The sequence below is a fragment of the Bombina bombina genome, chromosome 8 (genome assembly GCF_027579735.1).
Source record: "Bombina bombina isolate aBomBom1 chromosome 8, aBomBom1.pri, whole genome shotgun sequence".
Taxonomy (NCBI): Eukaryota; Metazoa; Chordata; class Amphibia; order Anura; family Bombinatoridae; genus Bombina; species Bombina bombina.
In genome coordinates, this window is record NC_069506.1 from 44,946,266 (window position 1) to 44,969,944 (window position 23,679).

Here is a 23,679-nt window from a genome sequence, read left to right on the forward strand (position 1 = left end):
TGAGGGATATTGCCACTAAAATTTAATCTGGCCTTCACTACCGTGTATATGTGGCTGTTCGGTGCTATGTATCTATACGTAACGTTTACTAATTCAACTAAGAGAAGTTGGAAAAAAGAGGATACATATAAGCACTCAAATCCTATTGCTAATATTGTGGGTAACAAAGAACTATATGTATATAGCACAAATACACACTATATCCAGCACAAATGACCCAGTACTGTGTGCAGGCTGTCAAAGGGCTACTGCAAGGCCCCACGGGTAAATGCGGAGTACAAAGAAACAACTGCACCACTTGTAATTTCCAAATCTTTTATTCCGTGTTAAGAATGGGAGCAAACATGAACATGATTAAGGGTACATAGCCAAAACGTTGTTCCCTTTACCTGCTGTTTGCTCCCATTCTTGACATGGAATAAAGGATTTGGAAATTACAAGTGGTGCGGCTGTTTCTTTGTATTCAGTATTTATATGTATATAGCAGTCAGCATAGGTGATTGTGTTTGTGCTTGAGTGCAAACTATAGGTAACGCTTCCCAATCTGTAAGTGAGATTGGAGATACAGGGAGCCACACATACAGTATTAGGGTAGCACAATTGCTTTACCCTCAATTTAAGTGACTCTCAGTGAGTATCAATCTTGCGTGTGTATTAGAGCATATAAGCACACCTAGCTTTCACAAGTACCTTTGTTGTTGAATAGTTCTATTATTGATACCAAAGTGTCCCATTTTAGATAGGATGGTTTATTCAGACATCATTGCTATTGCTTATATTGTGGGTAACAAAGAACTATTTGTATATAGCAGTCAGCAAAAAAGAATGTGTTTGTGCTTGGGTGCAAACTATAGGTAACGCTTCCCAATCTGTAAGTTAGATTGGAAATACAGGAGTCACACGTATTGTATTAGGGTAGCACAATTGCTATACCCTCAATTTGAGTGACTCTCAATAGATATCAGTCTTGTGTGTGTGTTTGAGCATATAAGCACAACTAGCTTACAAAAGTACCTTTGTTGTTGTTCAATAGTTCAATAATTGATAGCAAAGTATCCCATTAAAGTATGGACACTTATTTGTAGCAAAAGGTTCAGTAGCAATGAATTGCAGTCATTGGTATTGAGTCTGGTACTGAATTTACGGCTAATACAATGTTCCTTAGATAGGATACATCTATTAGTGCTGTTTGCAATAGAGAGGTACTAATATATGGATAAGATGGTTTAGTCAGACACAATTAGTGTTGTTTATATTGTAGGTAGCAGAGAACTATATATATATATAGCAAACTGTAAATAACGCTTCCCAAGTTATAAATTGGATTGGCAGAGAGCCACTTGTATAATAGTAGGGTAGCACAATTGCTATAACCTCAGCTCTAGTGAATTTCAATATATGCATATATGTTTGCATTTTGTATATATAAAGCATGTAGACAACGCTTGCTGTTTTAAATACCTATATATATTTTTAAATAGTTCTATGCCTAATACCACAGTATCATATTAAAGTATTGTCACTATTTAAAACATAAGCCTCAATAATCTGCCTGCAATATTACAGAATCATGGCTAGTATAATGCCCTTGACTAACTGAATTACGTTTTGGCTCCGTGAACCTACACCTAGTCAATAATGAGATACCAAGTATCAAATATAACAACAGCCCTTAGGTCAACTATCTAGCATTTTAAAATTTATAGGGTCCCATTATCCCATGTCCATGTTTTGCCGATATTCTTTTTAAAGTATTTTCAATTAAAAGTGATTTTATAACTTTCCTAGGGATTTGAGTGCTTATATGTATCCTCTTTTTTCAATGTTAAATGCAGACAGCGTATGCTGTCAGCATTTAGCTATATGGTAAATCTACCACTTATTCTGAAGCTCAAACTTTTTACTTAAAATTTTTTTCAAATTTTTTTTATCAAAAGTTACTATTTTCCCTGCCTTTAAGTCAAAATCTTCTCTGTTGGTGTCTTTTTTGTGTTCTAAAATGCAAATAGTCTATATTTATTTAAAAACTACAAATATTATCTTTTTGATTACAGGACTGCACTATTTTTCTGATAGCACTACAAAAGTATTAAAAATTATTAATAACTACTTTTAGGTTACATGTATAAGCAGTAGATGATGTTGTTTACAGTTGGTCCCATCGCCTCTCCAAACTGTCCCATTTTAAAGATGCAAATATTCCAAAATCCAAACCTTTTCCGGTCCAAAGCAGTTTGGATAAATGGTTTTCTACATGTATGTATATATATATATATATATATATATATATATGAAATAGAGAGAGCAATCAGGGAAATATATATATATATCAAGGATAATAGTAAGCTTAAATAAACCACAACATGTCAGGGGACATAAATATAATGGCAATTAAACACTGCCTGAGAGCATAAGTTCCATCATAGAAAAACTCTTAGTCCCATAGACGATAAGTCATTTAAATAGATGACAGTTGATCTGTGTAAAGATGTAGTTTAAATGTTCAAGCTTTACTACAGTGATTTTTAACCTTTTTTTTGCTGTGGCACACTTTTTAAATTAAAAAATCCTGTGGCACACCACCATCCCAAAATTTAAAAAAAAAATCACACATTGTAGCCTAATACAGCATATATATATACACATACACACAAACACACACATACTGTATGTATTGTGCTGTTATGCCATGCCTCCTACAAACTACCCCTGCACTGGGAGTAAAAAACAAGCAAAGTTTAAGAAATATGTCACACTGTTGTCAGTCTGCCGTGGCACACCTGAGGATCTCTCACGGCACACTGGTTGAAAAACACTGCTTTACTAGCCCCAAATCAGATGGGACACAACTTGGAAAAGCACAGTCCAGAAGCGTGTACAGGAAAAAACCGGAGCGGTTCGTCACTAGGTCCTTAGACACAACGTGAGAACAGGCACCGATACACTCACCCAAGATGCAGCTGCTAACCATAAGCCGAGGAGGCTTGTATCACAGGAGAGCCACGCCGTTTCAGCGTTCACAATAGGGATTGGTACTTCCGGTGTCACGTGACTCGTTGGATCACACGTCACGTGACCGCCTGTCAGCCAATCAAATGCTTTGTAGAGCTGTAACTGAGCCCACGATGCAGCCGGGGAAGCCCATGTCAAACACGATACATCCAGCTGTTATCTCAGCATACCTTTTACACAGGCAATAATGAAAGCAAATGCAGGCGGATCCCAAACAACACGAATGTAGTAATGCAAACCAGAGTGTATCCTAGATATCCCAGCAGGTGTAATGTAGAATGAGCCAGGGGGATTGAGGAACGATTTGGAACTGCAGTAAATAGTGGACACCCCAAAGTCCACTCGGCATTAATGAAATAAAAAGAGAGATTCCAGAAGCCAACCATATGTATATCAAAATTTGAGTTGCTTTATTCCAGGGTAAAAACAACAGGACATGCTGTAAAATTTCAGAACATAGTCTGACCGGTTTCGGTCTCCCTGACCGTAATCATAGACTAATACATAACATGTGTATCATACATTTAAATAACATGTAACACCTCCTGATTGGCTAAAAACAAACAGTCAGAAATTTTAACTCCATGTATGCTGACACACATAAATCACTTTTGGTATATAGGTATACTGAATACATCAATTAAACATATATACATATAGTGAAGGTGAAGACATATATACACCTAGTAAATAAGGATAATGTAGACATTTATAATACTGGTAAATAAGGATGTTATAAGTAAATGGAAGCAATAAGATAAATTACTAACACGTGTAATTGAAGTGCATATCACTACATATAAATATCATCATGCTTCCATTTGCATACAAATGGCACAAGAATACTTAATAAAACTAAACAAAGTAACCTAATTGCTTTAGTCACATCATATCCTAAAATGGCAGATGACCAAATAAATACACATTTAACCAAGTACAAGTATCATCCATTGAGTAATGTATAATAATAATAACAGTACCATTTTACTTTTTAACAATCAATAGTAATAAAACCTGCTCTCGAAACATACATTAAAGGGACAGTAAACCTAAAAAATAATGTTATATAATTCTGCACATAGTGCAGAATTATATAACATTATTTAGGTGCTATAGCTATAAAACCCTTTTTTCACTTTTAATATTTAAAAAACATACCGCTTTTACAGACCCGTTCTCTGCTCTCTGCTGAGCGGGTCTGTTTTTTTTAGTCAGCGCATCGGGCCAGCTGTATAGTCACAGCCCGGCCCGACCGCGCCATAAGATTAAGTGCAGCTCGCTCCTGCTCTGTCTGACAGCAGGAGCGAGCTTCACTTAATGCTATGGCGCGGTCGGGCCGGGCTGTGACTATACAGCTGGCCCGATGCGCTGACTAAAAAAAACAGACCCGCTCAGCAGAGAGCAGAGAACGGGTCTGTAAAAGCGGTATGTTTTTTTAAATATTAAAAGTGAAAAAAGGGTTTTATAGCTATAGCACCTAAATAATGTTATATAATTCTGCACTATGTGCAGAATTATATAACATTATTTTTTAGGTTTACTGTCCCTTTAAGATGAAGCAAATTTAACTAACAATTATTTATTATATTTGTATATATCAAATTAAATTGGTATAAGTACATATTAATACACATAGGTTATGCTTGATCATCTTTACCAAAAAATAATGATGTCAAACTCAGAGTTGAAACCAAAGGGTATTAAGCTTTGCATTTTGAATATCCAATATGTTTCTTGTTTGCATAGGGTAGGAAACTTATCCCCACCTCTAGGTGGTTTTTTGATTTGTTCAATCGCTTGCCATCTTAGTGTTTTAGTGTTCTGATTATGTGTCTCAATGAAATGCTTTGATAACGCTGAGCAGGTTACTTTATTTGATATATATGACAAATGCTCTTTAATACGTTTGCCTACCTCTCTCGTAGTTCTTCCTAAATACTGTTTCTGGCAAAGACTACACTCCACTAGATAGATGATATAAGTACTCCTACAATGAATGCATCCCTTAGTGGAAAATACTTGTCCAGTAACAGTAGATTGAAATGTATCACAGCTATAAATGTGGTCACATGAGCCACAATTCTTCCTGCCACACTTATATGTCCCATTGTGGTGTAACCAAGAACTGGTCACTTTCTTGTAACTTCTCAGCATGCTAGGTGCTAATATATTTCACAAAGTGACATTCCTTCTAGGGACAAACATGCAGCCTTTTTCTATAGTATGTCTAAGAGACTTATCTCCCATTAAGATAGGCAGGTTTTTCTTTGGATAAATGGTTTTCTACCTGTATATATATATATTTCATAGCCCTTTGAATTCAAGTACTTCCTAATAATACTTGTTGGCCAAGAATGTTTTCCTACTAATAGTCATTTTATGAGAGGTACGTCCTAATATTGCCTAATGGCATTATCTGAAAACATGTATAAAAAGAGAGAAGCCCTCAGACAAGGGAATGAACACTAGTGTAATAGCTTGTTCTGGGGCTATTTGCCACTATTATATGTAAGAATTCTTGTCCCTAAACTGAATTATTATTATTATTATTATTATTATTATTATTATTATTATTATTATTATTTAAAAAGCATCCAATGGTGTAGTATGTTAATAAACAGTGTATCAATATCACACACCTCATGCCATGAGTTTACAATTTCCAATGCACTTAAAGGAATATGAAACTCAAAAATTTTCTTTTGTGATTCTGACAGAGCATACAATTTTAAACACAAATTCCTATTTGCTACTATCATCAAATGTGCTTTGTTTCCATGGTATTCTTTGTTGGAGAGATACCTAGGTAGGTACAATGCACACAGTTTGGAGCACTACATGGTAGGTGTTAGGGGAACTTACTGAGGCTGGATACAATTTATCACCAACAAGAATTCTAACCTCAGCAGCTGGAGTAGAATGTTACACCTGTATGAGATCTCGAGAACAGACTTTCAGACCACACAAATGAAGTATAACAATTGTTCAAATACATAAAAGCAAGAATAATACAAAAAAAATACAAAACTCATTAATATCTTCATACCTAAGGCTCCTAGCCAGGGACCCAGACCAAAGGACCAATCAAAACCATCAAAGAGGCCTTTGGAATGTTTGTGTATCTGTGATTGAATCGCATGTAAATTATTAAGATCATGGCGTATTCTACCAGTGTTATGCATGATAAAAACACAACAAGCAGAACCCGCACGCTTACACACACCTCCTTCAGCAGCTAACAAATAATCTAAAGCCATTCGATTCTGAAGCGCCAGTCTGTGCTATTTAAATAGTGCTGCCATCAAGTGCTCTTGCAAACGGAAAACATTCTAGAAAAACTGCTGCCAAATAGTGCTCAAGACATGTGCACAGTCCTGAGCTTACGTTCCTGCTGTTTAAAAAAGATATTAAGAGAATGAAGAAAATTTGATAATAAAAGTGAATTAGAAAGTTGTTTAAAATTGCATGCTCTATCTGAACCATGATAGAACAATTTGGGGCTTCCTGTCTCTGCTATCATCACCTTCTGAACCTTTAGAAGTCGTTCACTAAGCTCTCCTCAGGGATATCTTTTTTTGAATAGAGACAATCTAAGGAGACTAGCAAATATTCTTGGCTTATTCACCATTCAAAAAAATCCCAACAAAACAGGCAAATTGCTGTTGTTTTCACTCTTATAAGTGTTTGCAATGAACTTAAAAACAGGATGTACAATTATTAAAAAAAAAAAAAGTCCAATCCAACTACTAGAAGGATCACACAAACACTGAATCTCATGCAGCTGGCTGTAAGATGTTTTCCAAATATGGTAACAAAGAAATCATTAGCTTTTTGACAATAAATTAGTTTCTTACTGAAATTATTTATATACAACCTTTGCAGTCATAGGAAAAAATAATACTAAATCTTCTTTATTATCTCCTGTATTCAGGAATACCAGATATGTATGGGTTTGTCATTGTTTTTAGTTAGTAAAAGCTCTGCAATTGCAGATGTGAATCAAAGTTCTGAAAAGTTGTTTGTTTGTTTTCCAGTGGATGTGTTTAACCACATAACCTCCTTATAATTTAAGTGCAGAAAAAAACCATAACCACTTCTAAACAAATAAACCACAAAATAAACCACAAAATAAAGGTTTAAGTTGCTTCCTAGTGATGCTTGTTTTAAGGGCAAAATGAATTTTAATTTGATGAGATAAAAGTGACCACACCATAAGTGAATATTGACTTTGCCATGGAAAAATCTTTACTTATATGTAAATTAAAACAATCTTCTACTGATGAAAACTAGCAAGTTCAAAACAGTTGAGAGTCAGGGCTGGTCTATTGGCTAGGGACTTGTAGCTTCTGGGAAAATGTTGGTAGGTCCTTAAAGGAATATGAAACCCAAATGTTTTATTTCATGTCTCAGATAGAGCATGCAATTTTAAGCAACTTTCTAATTTACTCCTATTATCAATTTTTCTTCATTCTATTGCTATGCTTTGTTTAATGAGCAGCAAATCACTACTGGTTGCTGACTGAACACATGGGTGAGCCAAAGGGTATCTAAATGCAGCCACCAATCAGCAGTTAGAACCTAGGTTATTTGCTGCTCCTGAGCTTTCCTAGATAAAACTCTCAGCAAATGATAACAAGAGAAGGAAACAAATTAAATAATAGAAGTAAAGCATAATAAAATCATAATAAAATTGTATTCTCTATCTGAATCATGAAAGAAAAATTTTGGGTTTCATGTCCCTTAGGAAAAAATTATAATAGATATAGGTGAGTTATTCAGATATATATTAGAATAATATGGCTGACCACCGCTTTTTATTGATTTGGGGCTAGATTACAAGAAGAGCGGAAAAATGAAAGCGTTATGAAGTGTTAAGACCGCTATCGTAAAATCCATTCCACTTACATTTCTTTGCTAATACTTACAAGTTAATGGTTAATATATATGGTACAAGCAATAGTATAAAGTGCACTACAGTATTCATGTCTGATAGCACATGAGCATACTTTTGCTCATATAATCAGTTTCTATGAGGAAGAGCCTATACTAAAGTTTACATCAGAAAAACAGCTTGATCCAAAGCTAATGTAGTGCCAACATTCTATTCAAATAGTCAAAATTGGTTGATTAAAGGGACATGATACCCACATGGTTAAGCACTTGAAACTGATGCAGCATATCTGCAAAAACACTGACTAGGAAATATCACTTTAACATCTCTATATAAGATAGGAAGATATTTTACCTCAAAATTTCCTCAGTAGCCACATTCCCTTGTAAAGAGACTTTAAGCAGCCGATGTAGATAGTGCATCTGGCATGTACAGGCACAGTCATGTTATTTCCTATCTTAGTTTAAAGGGACAGTCTAGTCAAAATTAAACTTTCATGATTCAGATAGGGCATGTCATTATAAACAACATTCCAATTTACTTTTCTCATACAATTTGCTTTGTAATCTTGTTATTCTTAGCTGAAAGCTAAACCTAGGTAGGCTCATAAGCTAATTTCTAAGCCCTTGAAGGCTGCCTCTTATTTGAATGCATTTGACAGTTTTTCACAACTAGAGGGCATTAGTTCATGTGTTCCATATAGATAACACTGTGCTCATGTTCGTGGAATTACTTATGAGAGGACACTGATTGGCTAAAATGCAATTCTGTCAAAAGAACTGAAATAAGGCGGCAGTCTGCAGAGGCTTAGATACAAAGTAATTAGAGTTAAAAAGTATATTAATATAACCGCCTTGGTCCAAAAAAACCTTTCATGAGTCAAATAGGGCATGTCATTTTAAACAACTTTTCCAATTTACTTTTATCACCAATTTTGCTTTGTTCTCTTGGTATTCGTAGTTGAAAGCTAAACCTAGGAGATTCATATGCTTATTTCTTAGACCTTATAGGCCGCCTCTAATCTAAAGGCATTTTGACAGTTTTTCACCACTAGAGGGCGTTAGTTCATGTGTTTTATATAGATAACTTTGAGCTTAAGCACCTTAATTTACCGAGGAGTGAACACAGATTGGCTAAAATGCAAGTCTGTAAAAATAATTGAAATACGGGGGCAGTTTGCAGAGGCTTAGATACAAGGTAAAACGTGTATTATTTTAACAGTGTTGATTATGCAAAACTGAGGAATGGGTAATAAAGGTATTATCTATCTTTTAAAACAACAACATTTCTGGTGTTGACTGTTCCTTTAATCAAAGCATGACATTTGCAGATTTAGCTATTTTTTTTAACCTGCAGCTGGACAGTAGCTGAAGGATAACTGTTCACACAGCACTAACTATTGTCAGATGAAGGAATTTTAAGGTAAACTATCGTCATTGCAGTATTTACAGAGAAGGTTCATGTGATATTTTCTTGTCAAGTTTTTACAGTTATTCAAGTGATTTAGCTTTAAGCCTTCTAAAATTATAAAATCAAAAACACTTTTACCTGTTTTTCAAAAGTACTAAAGACAAAAGGGGCACTTAAATGTTGACTTGCGATACGAATGCAATAACTGCACTACTGCTGCGTTCTATTGAACGTATCGGGAGCGCTATATAAGTATCATGTGTTATTGAATTCCCTAGGCAGAATGCAAAATAAAGCAATATCACCTGCGATTCGCTCGTAATCTAGGCCTTAATGGGATAGTAATGTAAAATGTAAACTTTTATGATTCATGCTATTTTAATCAACTTTCCAACCTACTGTGTTTCATCAAATGTCCTCATTCTCTTGATATCCTTTGTTGAAGATTAAACCTAGTAGCAGCAACACTGGGAACTAGCTGAACACATCTGGTGATGTGCGGCCACCAATCACCAGCTAACATTGTTGCTCATAAGACTTCCTAGGTATTCTTTTCAACAATGGACACCAAGAGATCAAAGCAAATGGATAAAAGGGATTAATTTAAGTTTACAATGCATGCTCTATCTGAAAGTTTATTTTGGACTTTACAGTCGCTTCAATGTTTTAGATTATTCTTTTGTTATTCTTTTTATTATGTAATGAAAATGATAAACAACATTTATTTTTAAAAATTCATAGTTTAGTAAATTAGTTAATAATACGTTTTATATTTTTTAATGTCATGTTATCTAAATCTTATTTTTTTTCTATCTTTTTACTTTTAACTCCTTTTTTACTTTATTTTTTTGTATACAGCGGTACAGTTATTTTCTGTTTTTTTCCTTTTTAGCACGTTAATTCATTTGTAATTGGTGCCCTAGTTGGTACCTACCAGATGCAGAAGTACAAATAACTTTTACACTAAGTAGATAAGATCATAAGATATAATTGATATACAGTGGAGAGACTTTACATATGTGTTTATCATTTGTATTGTGTAATTCTTTAAAATTTCTAATAAAAACTATTTTAAATTTAAACTTATTTACATTGTTGCAAAGGGGAAACAATATATCCGTATTCTATCCAGAAAGTGTGCACTTATATCCAGCATTGTACAAAAGCATCTAAATTTCATACAACTAATTATATTTCTCATGTTATCACAATCATAAACTTGAAATGTCATTCAGCATTATTTTGAGTGAGATGGTTTCCACATTTTGAAAGCGTTGAACTGAAATTATTCAAAATACCAGATATTTAAATGTATATATTTTTTTGTTTTGTTTTAAATGGATAGCTGCCAAAATCTGCAATATTCAACCTGTTTTCCCAGCAAGAAACTATTTTTTCTTGGCTTTAGCTTTGGTGTAGTTGGCTGATGTCCATGAAAGATACTTACACTTAAGGTAAACTATTGCCTAGGAAAATATCTAAAATAACAAATGTAAATTCTATTAATGTTTGAGGAGATTTACAAAAATGGACACAACTCAGAGTTATGTGACACTGGGGAATAATATTATATAATCCAGTCACTCTATTGGACTTTTGACCTGGGTATGAGTAGAAATACCTAGATCAAATAAATTCAAATATTTCCTGACTTTCTGGTTACAATATAAACAGTCTTAAAGTAAAATCCAATATTTTCTCATATTGTATATATGTGTTACCTTTCAGGCGGTTTCTAACTAACCTATTAAATCCATTATTTTGACTTCACTGTGCCCTTTAAGACACAGGCACACTTTTCAAAACTGAAATGCATTCATGTGGATTCCAATTTTGTCTGGAATATCCATTTAAAGGGATACCTAGGTATGCCTAACACGCACATGCAGAGAAAAAGTGATGAATTTTATTAGAAGCATTTTTGCCAATACACTGTACATGTATATTGCAAATATGTTTCTATACACAGATGTAATTCATCTGTGTGCATTTCAATTTTGACCGGAATGTCCCTTTAAGATGAATGTTGCAGGTGAATGAGGGGTGGCAACAGTAGAATGAGTTAAAGGGATAGTAAAGTTTAAATTAAACTTTCAAGACTCAGATAGGGCATGCAATTTTAAACAACTTTCTAATTTACTTTTATCATCAAATTTGCTTTGTTGTCTTGTTATTCTTAGTTGAAAGCTAAACCTAGGTAGGCTCATATGCTAATTTCTAAGCTCTTGAAGGCCACCTCTGCATTTAACAGTTTTTACAACTAGAGGGCGTTAGTTCATGTGCTTCATATAAATAACATTGTGCTCATGCACATGGAGTTATTTAACAGTCAGCACTAAATGCAAATCTGTCAAAAGATCTGAGATAAAGAGGCAATCTGCAGAAGCTTAGATACAAGGTAATTACATAGGTAAAAAGTATATTTCTATAACTGTGTTGGTTATGCAAAATTGGGGAATGGTAAATAAAGGGATTATCTATCTTTTTAAACAATAACATTTTTGGTGTTTACTGTCCCTTTAAAGGGTCAGTAAAATTATCTCATGATTCAGGTAGAGCATACAACTTTAAATATTTTTCTATTTACTTCTATTATCAAATTTTTGCTTAATTCTCTTGGTATCCTTTGCTGAAGAAGCATCAGTGCATTACTGGAAACTAGGTGAACACATTGGGTGAACCAATGACAAGAGGCATCTATGTGCAAACTCCAATCAACAGCTAGCTCCCAGTTGTGCATTGTTGTGCCTGAGCCTACCTAGGTATGCTTTTCAACAATGGATACCAAGAGGACAAAGCAAATTAGATAATAGAAGTAAATTGGAAAGATGTTTAAAAATGTTATGTTCTATCTCAATCATGAAAGAACGTTTTGGGTTTTATGTCCCTTTGGTGTGTCAATGGAATCAACCAACAAGCTGTGCTTCCTCTTTGTGATACAAACAATCCATTAGGAACTAAATAAACTGATATTAACAATTAGTTATCAACCTGAACTGTATGGAAAAAAAAAATCTTGCGAGTAGCTGGTTAGGATGTTATGAACAACTGTAACCTTTAAAATTCCTTAGCAGACCACAAATCAGAGGGTAGCTCAGATCTGTGGCTTCTTACAGCTGTGTGTAATATCTTCTGTTTATAGATATTCAGATTATATGATCCTCTCACCATATGGTTACAAAGCTGTTTACAGGAATGAGCTGCACTTAACCCCTTGATGCTTTTAGGACGTTCTATGCCATTCGAAAAGCGTTGGGCTTTAAAGCGCCATTAAACTGAATGTAGCTCGCTCTCGCTACCATACCCGAGCGGGAGCGAGCACATTCAGTTTAATGGCGCGATCGGGCGTGCTGTGACTAGACAGCGTGCCCGATGCACTTAGGTAAAAAACAGACCCGCTCAGTAGAACCAGGAGCGGCGTTCTGAAAAATAGATTATCGTAGGTAAATATCTTTGCTATACGCTGCTTAAGAAACGTGACGCTAGGCTAAAGTTATATAATTCTGCACTGTGTGCATTATTATATAACCTTATTTGGTGGGGTTACTGACCCTTTAATGCCCTTATGATGGCTTGGAATGTCCTAACTTTTGCTGCATTCTGCTTCCCCTCAGTAGCCAATCAGCAACGTTGAAGTCACGTGATCACAGTGACGATCATGTGACTTCCTGTGTTCCGTGTTGTTTACAATTAGAATGTGGTTCTGATATTGCACCGTAGCCATCATCCTGAAGGGGTTAAATACATTTTTGTTGCCTTGTTATATAATATAAGCCAATTGCAAACATTTTCAAAATAAATTAATGTATTGTTTGCTGCACCTGTTAATAGCGAAACTCGGCTACCACTTGTCTTATATGGAAGAAAAAAATCTGGACTTGCTACTGGTGACAAACAAAGCTTGCCACGTTCATTTTGTTAGTAAAATATGTATTTTTCTGCAGACCCTTATCTATAAGCCCTGCTAAGAACAATTAGGGACAGATATGTGGCAGGCTTAGGCTTGTGAAGTCTACATTGTTTGCATCCAATCCTCACAAAAGGAAAACATTTTTTTTCAGGGTTAATGGGAGAGTAAAAGTCAAAATTAAACATTCACGATACAGAAAGAGCATGCAGTTATAAATGACTTTCCAGTGTATTTCTGTTATCTAATTGGCTTCTAGAAATGCTTGTGCAATGCCGCCCCCTGCACATTCACGGCCAATCGGCCACTAGCAGTGGATGTCAATCAACCCGATCGTATGCGATTGGGCGGATTGCTGTCTGCCGCCTCAGAGGTAGCGGACAAGTTAAGGAGCAGCAGTCTTAAGACCGCTACTTCTGAACTCATGTTTCCGGCGAGCAACAGCTGCATACAGCTCCATACTGAGCTTGATGAATCAGCCCCTTTTTCTCTATTCATGCCACCTGGAATTAACGTCTTCAATTGGTAGATCCAGTATAGCTCCCTTTTCTTAACCAATGTTTCTCTATTACCCCCTCGCCTAGAGCAATCCACCTGTTCAATCCGAAATCTAAACTGGCTCAAATTATGGCCAGTTGTAATAGAATGATGGGCAACTGGTGTATCTAACTGTCCCGTTCTAATATTACTTTTGTGTGATTGTTGCAAGTATAGTACCCCCTAATATGATATTTTTTCCCTTATCCAGGGTGGCTAAATACAGAACCATGTATCATATTATTACAATTTGAACAGATGAGACAAGGGAAACAGCCTAAATTCTTCTTATCAATGTAACTCTGAATGGACCTCTTCCAGCGCCAGCCAGCACCAAGCTATTCTTCAAATGTCTACCTCTCTCATAGGCTGGCATTGGATGTTTCAAAAAATCCTTAACCTCCGGATTGCATGTCTGAAGGACATGTCAATGTTTACTCAATGTGTTCAGCAAGCTCCCATTAGCGCATTGATGCTCCTTCAAAAAGGATACAAAGAGAATGAAGCAAATTCGATAAAAGTAAATTGGAAAGCTGTTTAAAAATGAATGCTCCATTTGAATCATGAAAGAAACATTTTGGGTTTCATGTCAATTTAAATGACATTAAAAGGAGACAAAGTAAATACTATAAGGAAACTAACTACACATAATGAAATGTTTTATTTGAGAAAATAAATGTGTTTAATATCCCTTTCATGTCTATCTGTTCATCTCAATAAAATAAAGTTGAGTTCCAGCCACCGGATATCTTTAAAAAGGGACCTTTAATGTAACATAGCAGAGTCTAAAGTGTAACAAATAAACAACGCTTCAGTCCTACAATCAGCCCTTAGTCATGTCTGATTGTAGGCCCGAAACGTTGTCTATTCATTATACTATGGAAGAAACAGGAAGCAGATGTTCTCAGAGTCTCAAGGATGACAGTCCCCCACAACGGAAGTACATCCAAATGAAAGTAACCCAGGAACAACTGCTCAGGCTTAGAGTACCGTAACTGTGGTTTAATCAAGCCGTAAATACGATGCAAAAGGAGAAGTAGCAGTTACTCAAATGTAGGTAAAAAATTCCAAACTTTATTCCAAACTTGTTTGGCAGATTAAAAAGGCTCAAAGTCCACAAAAAAGGCACAAGACATGACACAGGCAGACATACAGGTAACGTCTAACATGTTTCACATTACCTACAGGCGCTTACTCATAGATATACTATGGACCCTGCCATGTTACAACAAAGGTCCCTTTTTTAAAGATATTCGGTGGCTGGAACTCAACTTTATTTTATTCTGCATAAACTGGAAGTGGCTGATCCAGGGTTATGTGCTGTTTTCCAAATTTTCTGACTATTGGATATCTGATTATCTCAGTCATAATAGGGTTGCCACCTTTAGTTCAGGCCCAATCCGAACACTCTTGCGCCGTGCATAGCACAGCAATTTTATTTTTGCAGAGTACACACTATAAATAATAGCACATAAATACAAACTCACACTCTATCTCACATACACACAGACACACAACCACACTCTCACACCTTAACACACGCTAATGCACTAGCACACACTCATACTCTTTCTCATACACAATCTCTCTCATATGACGCTACACACGCACTCTTTCACACACTTACACACATATTCTCTCACACACTCAAATACATTCACTCTGTCACACACACAGAAAAACACTGATAAACACAAAGACACACACACTCTCTCACACACAAAGACACACTCCCACACAAAGAGAAATATCTGTAGGGATGTGCAGTATGTTGCTAACATAAAATGTCACCTCTTTGGCTGTGGCTGGAGAGAAATCACACAAAATCTTTGGGATTCTTTTTTAGACATTGTATTGTAATGTAGGAGTCTCTGTTTCACATAAAGAATACTACATAGCAACATAAACATTTCCTAAGATAAAATGTGTGTTTTTTTTTTTTTTAAGGGCCTCGCTGTACTGATGAGATTTCTTAGAATATCTCACCTAAACGGTAATAATATGAATATCAGACCCTAAGTCATAAGTATTTCACCATCTGGCAAAGCTTTAACCCCTTTTAACTAATTTAAACCCCCCCTCAATACTGTCATTCCTTAGATTAATTTGTTTATAATCGATAAGGCAAATAAGGAAAATAGTATTAAAGGGACATCACAGTCAAAATGTAAATACACAGATGAATTTTATCTTTGAATAGAAACATATTTACAATATAAAGGTATTGGCAAAATGCTTTTAGTAAAAGTTATCACTGTTTTAGTGTTAGCATTTTTCTCTGCATTTGTACGTGAAGCATAGCTAGATATTCTCAGTAATAACAGCATGTTAAATACTACAGCTGCTCAGAGCCCCAGTGGGGTTTGTATCATGTCAGCAATTAACAAATTGAGTCATTACTAGATGGTACAAGACTCTCTGAGCAAGTGTTGTGTTTAAAATGCTGGTGCATGGTGCATACTTTGAAACTGCTATAGCTTTTATTAGAAGCCTTTTTGCTAATAAATGTGTATTACAAAAATGCTTCTATTCAAAACTAAAATACATCCATGTGGATTCCAATTTTGGCTGGAATATCCCTTTAAGAATACTAATACTTCATCTTTTATTTTTATTTTTTATTGGAAAATTTTCATTAGCCCTTTAACTCCCCAGAGAAGTCTGTAATCCATTGTTTTAATGTCATTTCTTGCTAAGATATATTTAAGTCAAATAAAACATTTTTTAGTGACTATTGAATACTTTGCTCGGCCTCAAAAAGATCTTTTTTTTTTAGTTACTATTGTACTTCATTTTAACATTCAGTTGGTTTTTCTTAGTACTTTATGATAATAGCAAAATATGCTATAGAAAATGAATAAATCCCCCCTCCATTGTACATACCTGAGTATCCAAAGGACACGACTGCAACAGCACAAAGCAATGTTATGACTTGTTTCATGGTTGTCTCTGCACAAAAAAAGGATACAAATTGGTGAATTTCACATTCTAAACACTTCTCTTGTTATCAAGTATATTTTTTAGCTTCTGTGTAGCCTTGTCTTTGAAAATGTCTAAGCCAACTATTAAGCAGTAACTATAATTTAAATATCACATTTAGCAGATGTTATGTGGGATTTTCTTTTATAAACAACATTATATTGGAAAGTAGTACATGACAAAGTATTTCTTTGCAGGTTTCATTTCCCAGAACATATTCCATTTTAGTAGCCCTCTTTTGAATGGTTGCTATTGTCTCATTAAATTACAATGTGAGACAGAGTGATACACTATTTTGAGTGTCTTCTCCATGAATAATCAATTTCACACTGTGAAAGGGAGTCATGGATGAAATTGATTTGTAGGGTGCCTTTATAAAACAATTTGGCATTTTTTTTAATTACAAACGAACATAATTTCATTCTGAAAAAAATATTGGAGAAAGGAGTATCCCAGTAATCTTCTTGAGAGGAACGTGGCGCGTGCATTCTACAGACTAATGTAAAATAAGGCTGGTCTTCAAAAAAAATTTTGTCCCAGTCTGGCCATGTTATATACAATATACTTGCAAAACAATATGTCTGAGCATATACAGGCTTTGTAATAACATTTCAGAAGAGTTTTTGTAAGTTAAAGTATATTGTAAAAATGCTTCAAAATAAATGTATATCCCTTTAACAGAAATTTCTTTAATTGTGTGTGTGAGTTTGTGTTAGTTACTACTCATGTGCACAAGCACTATTCTTATGTATAAAACAAATTTTCCTTTTTGGAGTTTTGCTGAGTTAGGACTAGATTACAAATGGAGCGCAAAAATATTAGCCCTATTGTCCGTTAATGGGACAGTCTACTTGATTTCTTTTATTGTTTAAATAGATAGATAACGGATCTACTACGCACAACTAACGCTGTTATATTGATAACCTGGGTAGCACTTGGTGGCTAAATGTAGCCATCAATCAGCAAATGCTACCCAGGTGTTGAACCACAAATGGAGGGCTCGTCATTACTTACATTACTGCTTTTTCAAATAAAGATAGCAAGAGAATGAAGAAAAATTGATAATAGGAGTAAAGTAGAAAGTTGCTTAAAATTGCAGGCTCTATCCGAATCATGAAAGAAGAAAAAATTGGGTTCATTATCCTTTTAAACATGTTCCTATACTGTATACCTTATACTGTACAATACTTTCCACTTAAGGTTATGTTTTGGTGTTCCGTTGCATTTAATTTCTCAATAATAACGAGGAGAGATAGAGTTAGAAAAAGAAGAGAGGAGAAAGAGGAAGATAGATAGACAGTAGAGAGGGAGAGATGAGCAGAAAGAGAGGAGGGAGAAAAAATAGAAATAAGGGAGAGAGGGGTTGAGAAGAAAATGAAGAGAGAGAGTGAAGGAGAGATAAGATATGAAAAAAGAAGGGAGTGAAGAGAGAATAAGTAAAGTGAGTAGAGTATTCATTCTCAACATCAATTTAACCTCATGTTTATGAGACCCTTGGATGACCATGGATTTTCTATCAATAGGGAAACCATACTAAGCACTCAGATGTTTGCAAAACCTGTATTAGTGTGAGTATTCCTCAGAAGTGTAATGTGTCTTCATGTTTAATAATGTAGGAAGTCTCGTATCAATCTAAGCTTTTATTTGCTTAGAAACCATAGGAACACTGAAGATACTGAAATGTTGAATAGAGTTTTAAGTGTTATGGATGCTTCTTAACAGTAACAGGTCTTACTTGTTAAAAAATGAAATATTGCATTTAGTGCATCATATCAATTGAAAATTAAAATTGTATAATGCAGCATTTATTCCTATTTTCCTTTCTTTCTTTCCTTTTTTTTTTTGTTCTTTCTTCTACTTTTTATGTTTGGTCCATTACTCAGCTGATGCAACTTCTCATTGGTTGCACAGATCTAAGATTGTAAATTTAGTAAATAAAAAACAGATAATTGTTCTCATTTTTGCTTCTTTTTAGAAATTGGACTGTGATTCTCTCAGATTAGTTAGCATGTAATTTATATCTCATTATTATAAACTATTCCATTGCATAAAAATAATGTGTGTGTAGTGTTTGTGTGGTGTAGTGCTTTTGTAGTGTGTGTTTGTGTGTTGTGTGTGTAGTGCTTGTGTAGTGTGTTTGTGTGAGTGTAGTGTTTATGTGGTATGTAGTGCTAGTGTAGTTTGTGTGGTGTGTGTGTAGTGCTTGTGTAGTGTTAGTGTGTTGTGCGTAGTGCATGTATGTTTTTGTGTATTTATTTCTGTGTGTGTCTGTTCACATGTTTGCTATGTTACACAAGAAAAAATATGCTGATGACTTTTTGAAAAATCTGATAATTATGATATAAAATCTGTTTATGTGAACCTTATAAACTACAATGTCACCACTGGGATCTATGGTATCTTTTCAAACAATAAAAATTCTGGTGTAGACTGTCCCTTTAAGGTGGTCTTCAAGCAGGTGACAGTAGAGTGAAGACGAATATTGCACAACTTGAACAAAATAATATGGTCAGGAATTAAAAAGAAATCCTGGAGTGTTTAAAGCTGTGGAGTAAGTTGTAATTATAGCTTGTTTTTCTTTAGAAAAGTACAAGATATATCAAGAGTGCGGGGTGCCAGTTGCCTTCCTACAATAAACTTGAGTTAACTACTTTAATTGCAGACAGAATAAATATGTTCTCTTTCTCCAGCCAAGCATGGACTCTCTATTATAATTGTTGCTCACTAATTTGAACATGAAGCATGGGTAAGAAATAGATGACTAGACATATACAATCAAGTTCTCAACTTCACTGCTCTCTCTACTATATCTTGATCTTTTGTCATCAAATAACCAGTTCTCTCATGGAATTAAAGGAGCATTTTAACGTTAAAAATAAAATAAAAAAAACAATTCTAATTAATTAGATAATTTTACTATGTGTTTAACTTCTTCAAAATGGCTAACTTCTGAGCAGTTTTCTGGGTGGGGGTGAAAAGGACAGCTGCCAGGGGCACTTGAATCATGTCTGTAATCTGGTGTGCAGGTCTAAAATATAACTGGAGAACACAGGAACTTGGTTTATACAGTAACTGTGTCCCTGACATCTCAGTTGTAAGAGAGAGCATACTGCAGTACTAACATAGCAGTACTGTTGTGATGTTCTTTGTGTGGTAGAAACATTAAAGGATAGAGTACCCAAGTAAAAAGGGGGACCCAACTGCCACTAAATTATCCCCTCCAAGATAAATGTGATTTATGTTATAAGACAAAAACAGAAATAAAGTGGTTGTTATATAGGTATTACTGAATAACAAAGAGATGCTATCGCTGAAATATATAGAGGAAACAATGTGAAATAAGGTAGATAATAGTTTATAATTCACAGAGTACAAGAAAAAAAGAGAGATCCCAGTCCACTTTAAAAGAAATTCTTCTTTATTTTAGACATCTGCGGGTAAAAACAAGCTTTTCCACAATACGGATAGATGAAACACACACAGATCCATGGAAGCTAATGAGAGGTTCGGATTACGCGTTTCGGCAGAACATGACCGCCTTAATCATAGACCATACCGGAACCTCTTCTACCTGAGACTTAACACCTGTTTGCAGGTACACTCCCACAGCTTTTACACCAATCATTAGTTTGTAGGCATGGTCAATAGCTGAAGGATCTTTACTGTGACCCTATATTCAGAATGTTTCCAATACATATTGATATGACAGGTGCATAGTTTAAAAGTACAAAATTCTTTATATATGCTTGTTATAAGAGGACTTATGATAAATTTCATTTTGACCAAATATCGGTCACTAATGGGGAAAAGGCAATATGAATATGCTATATCGTTCAATCTAATAAACATTTATAGGTGCATTATAGAGAGAAAATATATATATATATATATATATATATATATACACTGTGTGCAGAATTATTAGGCAAATGAGTATTTTGACCACATCATCCTCTTTATGCATGTTGTCTTACTCCAAGCTGTATAGGCTCGAAAGCCTACTACCAATTAAGCATATTAGGTGATGTGCATCTCTGTAATGAGAAGGGGTGTGGTCTAATGACATCAACACCCTATATCAGGTGTGCATAATTATTAGGCAACTTCCTTTCCTTTGGCAAAATGGGTCAAAAGAAGGACTTGACAGACTCAGAAAAGTAAAAAATAGTGAGATATCTTGCAGAGGGATGCAGCACTCTTAAAATTGCAAAGCTTCTGAAGCGTGATCATCGAACAATCAAGCGTTTCATTCAAAATAGTCAACAGGGTCGCAAGAAGCGTGTGGAAAAACCAAGGCGCAAAATAACTGCCCATGAACTGAGAAAAGTCAAGCGTGCAGCTGCCAAGATGCCACTTGCCACCAGTTTGGCCATATTTCAGAGCTGCAACATCACTGGAGTGCCCAAAAGCACAAGGTGTGCAATACTCAGAGACATGGCCAAGGTAAGAAAGGCTGAAAGTCGACCACCACTGAACAAGACACACAAGCTGAAACGTCAAGACTGGGCCAAGAAATATCTCAAGGCTGATTTTTCTAAGGTTTTATGGACTGATGAAATGAGAGTGAGTCTTGATGGGCAAGATGGATGGGCCCGTGGCTGGATTGGTAAAGGGCAGAGAGCTCCAGTCCGACTCAGACGCCAGCAAGGTGGAGGTGGAGTACTGGTTTGGGCTGGTATCATCAAAGATGAGCTTGTGGGGCCTTTTCGGGTTGAGGATGGAGTCAAGCTCAACTCCCAGTCCTACTGCCAGTTTCTGGAAGACACCTTCTTCAAGCAGTGGTACAGGAAGAAGTCTGCATCCTTCAAGAAAAACATGATTTTCATGCAGGACAATGCTCCATCACACGCGTCCAAGTACTCCACAGCGTGGCTGGCAAGAAAGGGTATAAAAGAAGAAAATCTAATGACATGGCCTCCTTGTTCACCTGATCTGAACCCCATTGAGAACCTGTGGTCCATCATCAAATGTGAGATTTACAAGGAGAGAAAACAGTACACCTCTCTGAACAGTGTCTGGGAGGCTGTGGTTGCTGCTGCACGCAATGTTGATGGTGAACAGATCAAAACACTGACAGAATCCATGGATGGCAGGCTTTTGAGTGTCCTTGCAAAGAAAGGTGGCTATATTGGTCACTGATTTATTTTTGTTTTGTTTTTGAATGTCAGAAATGTATATTTGTGAATGTTGAGATGTTATATTGGTTTCACTGGTAAAAATAAATAATTGAAATGGGTATATATTTGTTTTTTGTTAAGTTGCCTAATAATTATGCACAGTAATAGTCACCTGCACACACAGATATCCCCCTAAAGTAGCTATAACTAAAAACAAACTAAAAACTACTTCCAAAACTATTCAGCTTTGATATTAATGAGTTTTTTGGGTTCATTGAGAACATGGTTGTTGTTCAATAATAAAATTAATCCTCAAAAATACAACTTGCCTAATAATTCTGCACTCCCTGTATATATATATATATATATATATATATATATATATATATATATATATATATATATATATATATATATATATATATATATATATATATATATATATATATATATATATATATATATATATATATAAGCAGAATCCATTTTTTAAGTCATAATTATGACAATACATTCTCTTAGTGTGGAATCTGATACAAATTTGGGGTATGCACATTATACACTAAGTTAGAGATTAGGCGATTTCGAAACCATTATACAATAAAAAGTCAATTTGAATTTACAATACATTTCAATCTCATAAGTTGGTTTATAGACAGATTTATACAGCTAAGGTAAAGAAAAATTGAATATACATGGGTAGATATTTAAACTAGTATTATAGTCTTAGTAATTCCTTAGAACAAACATTATACCCAGCAGTTTATTATGTCATGTTCAGAATTAAATCCTTCAGGAACTAGGGTTTTAAAGACAAATATCCAATAGGCCTCCTGTTTTTTTAAGGATGTTAAGCCTATCACCCCTCTATGGGGTCTGCATATGTGTTCAATAGCAGACCAACTAAAGGATTTTAGATTCTGATCGTGTTCTTCAATAAAATGGGCTGCTAGGGCTTAACATGAGACATCATTTTCAATATAAGAGATGTGCTCTTGAATACGAGTTCTTACATCCCTTGTTGTCATTCCAATGTATTGTTTTTTGTGCTCTTTACATTCCACTAGATATATAACATGATCTGTGGAACACTTTTTATATGATGATCACCCATAGTTTGGGTCTTAAAGCAGTTGAATATTTTTTGGATCTGGATATTACGTATGACTCTTATTTCAAGGCCTATATCCTTGACATCATTGAGTTCCTCTTCGAGCATAATTATTTTATGTTCGAGGGAGAATTCTTTCTGCAAAAACAAGGGACTGCAATGGGGGCGCAGTTTGTGCCCTCATATGCAAATCTCTTTATGGGATGGTTAGAGAAGAATTTAATTTTAAGTGAACATAATCCTTACAAAGGCTCTATATTCCTCTATAAGAGGTTTATAGATGACCTTTTATTTGTATGGAGACAAGACAGGAAAAGATATGTTTCTTACGTACCTTAACAATAACAAGATGGGCATGAAATTTACTTCAGATTGGAATAGAGACAAAATCAATTACTTGGACCTGTTATTGTTTGCAGATAGACAAAACAGGAGAGTAACAACTGACCTGTACAGAAAACCAATAGCAGGAAATGCGTTATTACACGCTAAAAGCAACCATCCTAAGCATGTCATAAAGGGAATAATAAAAGGCCAAATGATCAGTACCAAGAGAAATTGCTCTCAAAGAGAAGGATATGATAGGGCTAAACATGAGCTAACAGAAAGAATGGTTGCCAGAGGATATAACCGGAATCAGATAGCTAGTATTGGTGAGAAAGTTAACCAAATGGAAAGGAAAGATCTGTTACAGGTGAGACAGAAAAATTATAGT

General features: G+C 35.1%; 1 protein-coding gene across 1 annotated transcript in view; it reads right to left on the bottom strand.

Annotated features, from left to right (window-relative positions):
* Positions 1-23,679, bottom strand: part of LOC128637982 (glutamate receptor U1-like) — a 134,779-nt gene that overhangs the window by 82,313 nt on the left and 28,787 nt on the right. Inside the window, exon 3 of the mRNA XM_053689866.1 lies at positions 16,641-16,706. Within this exon, the coding sequence (XP_053545841.1) occupies positions 16,641-16,698 (58 nt within the window). The 5' untranslated portion in view covers positions 16,699-16,706. The remainder of the gene's footprint in view (positions 1-16,640; positions 16,707-23,679) is intronic.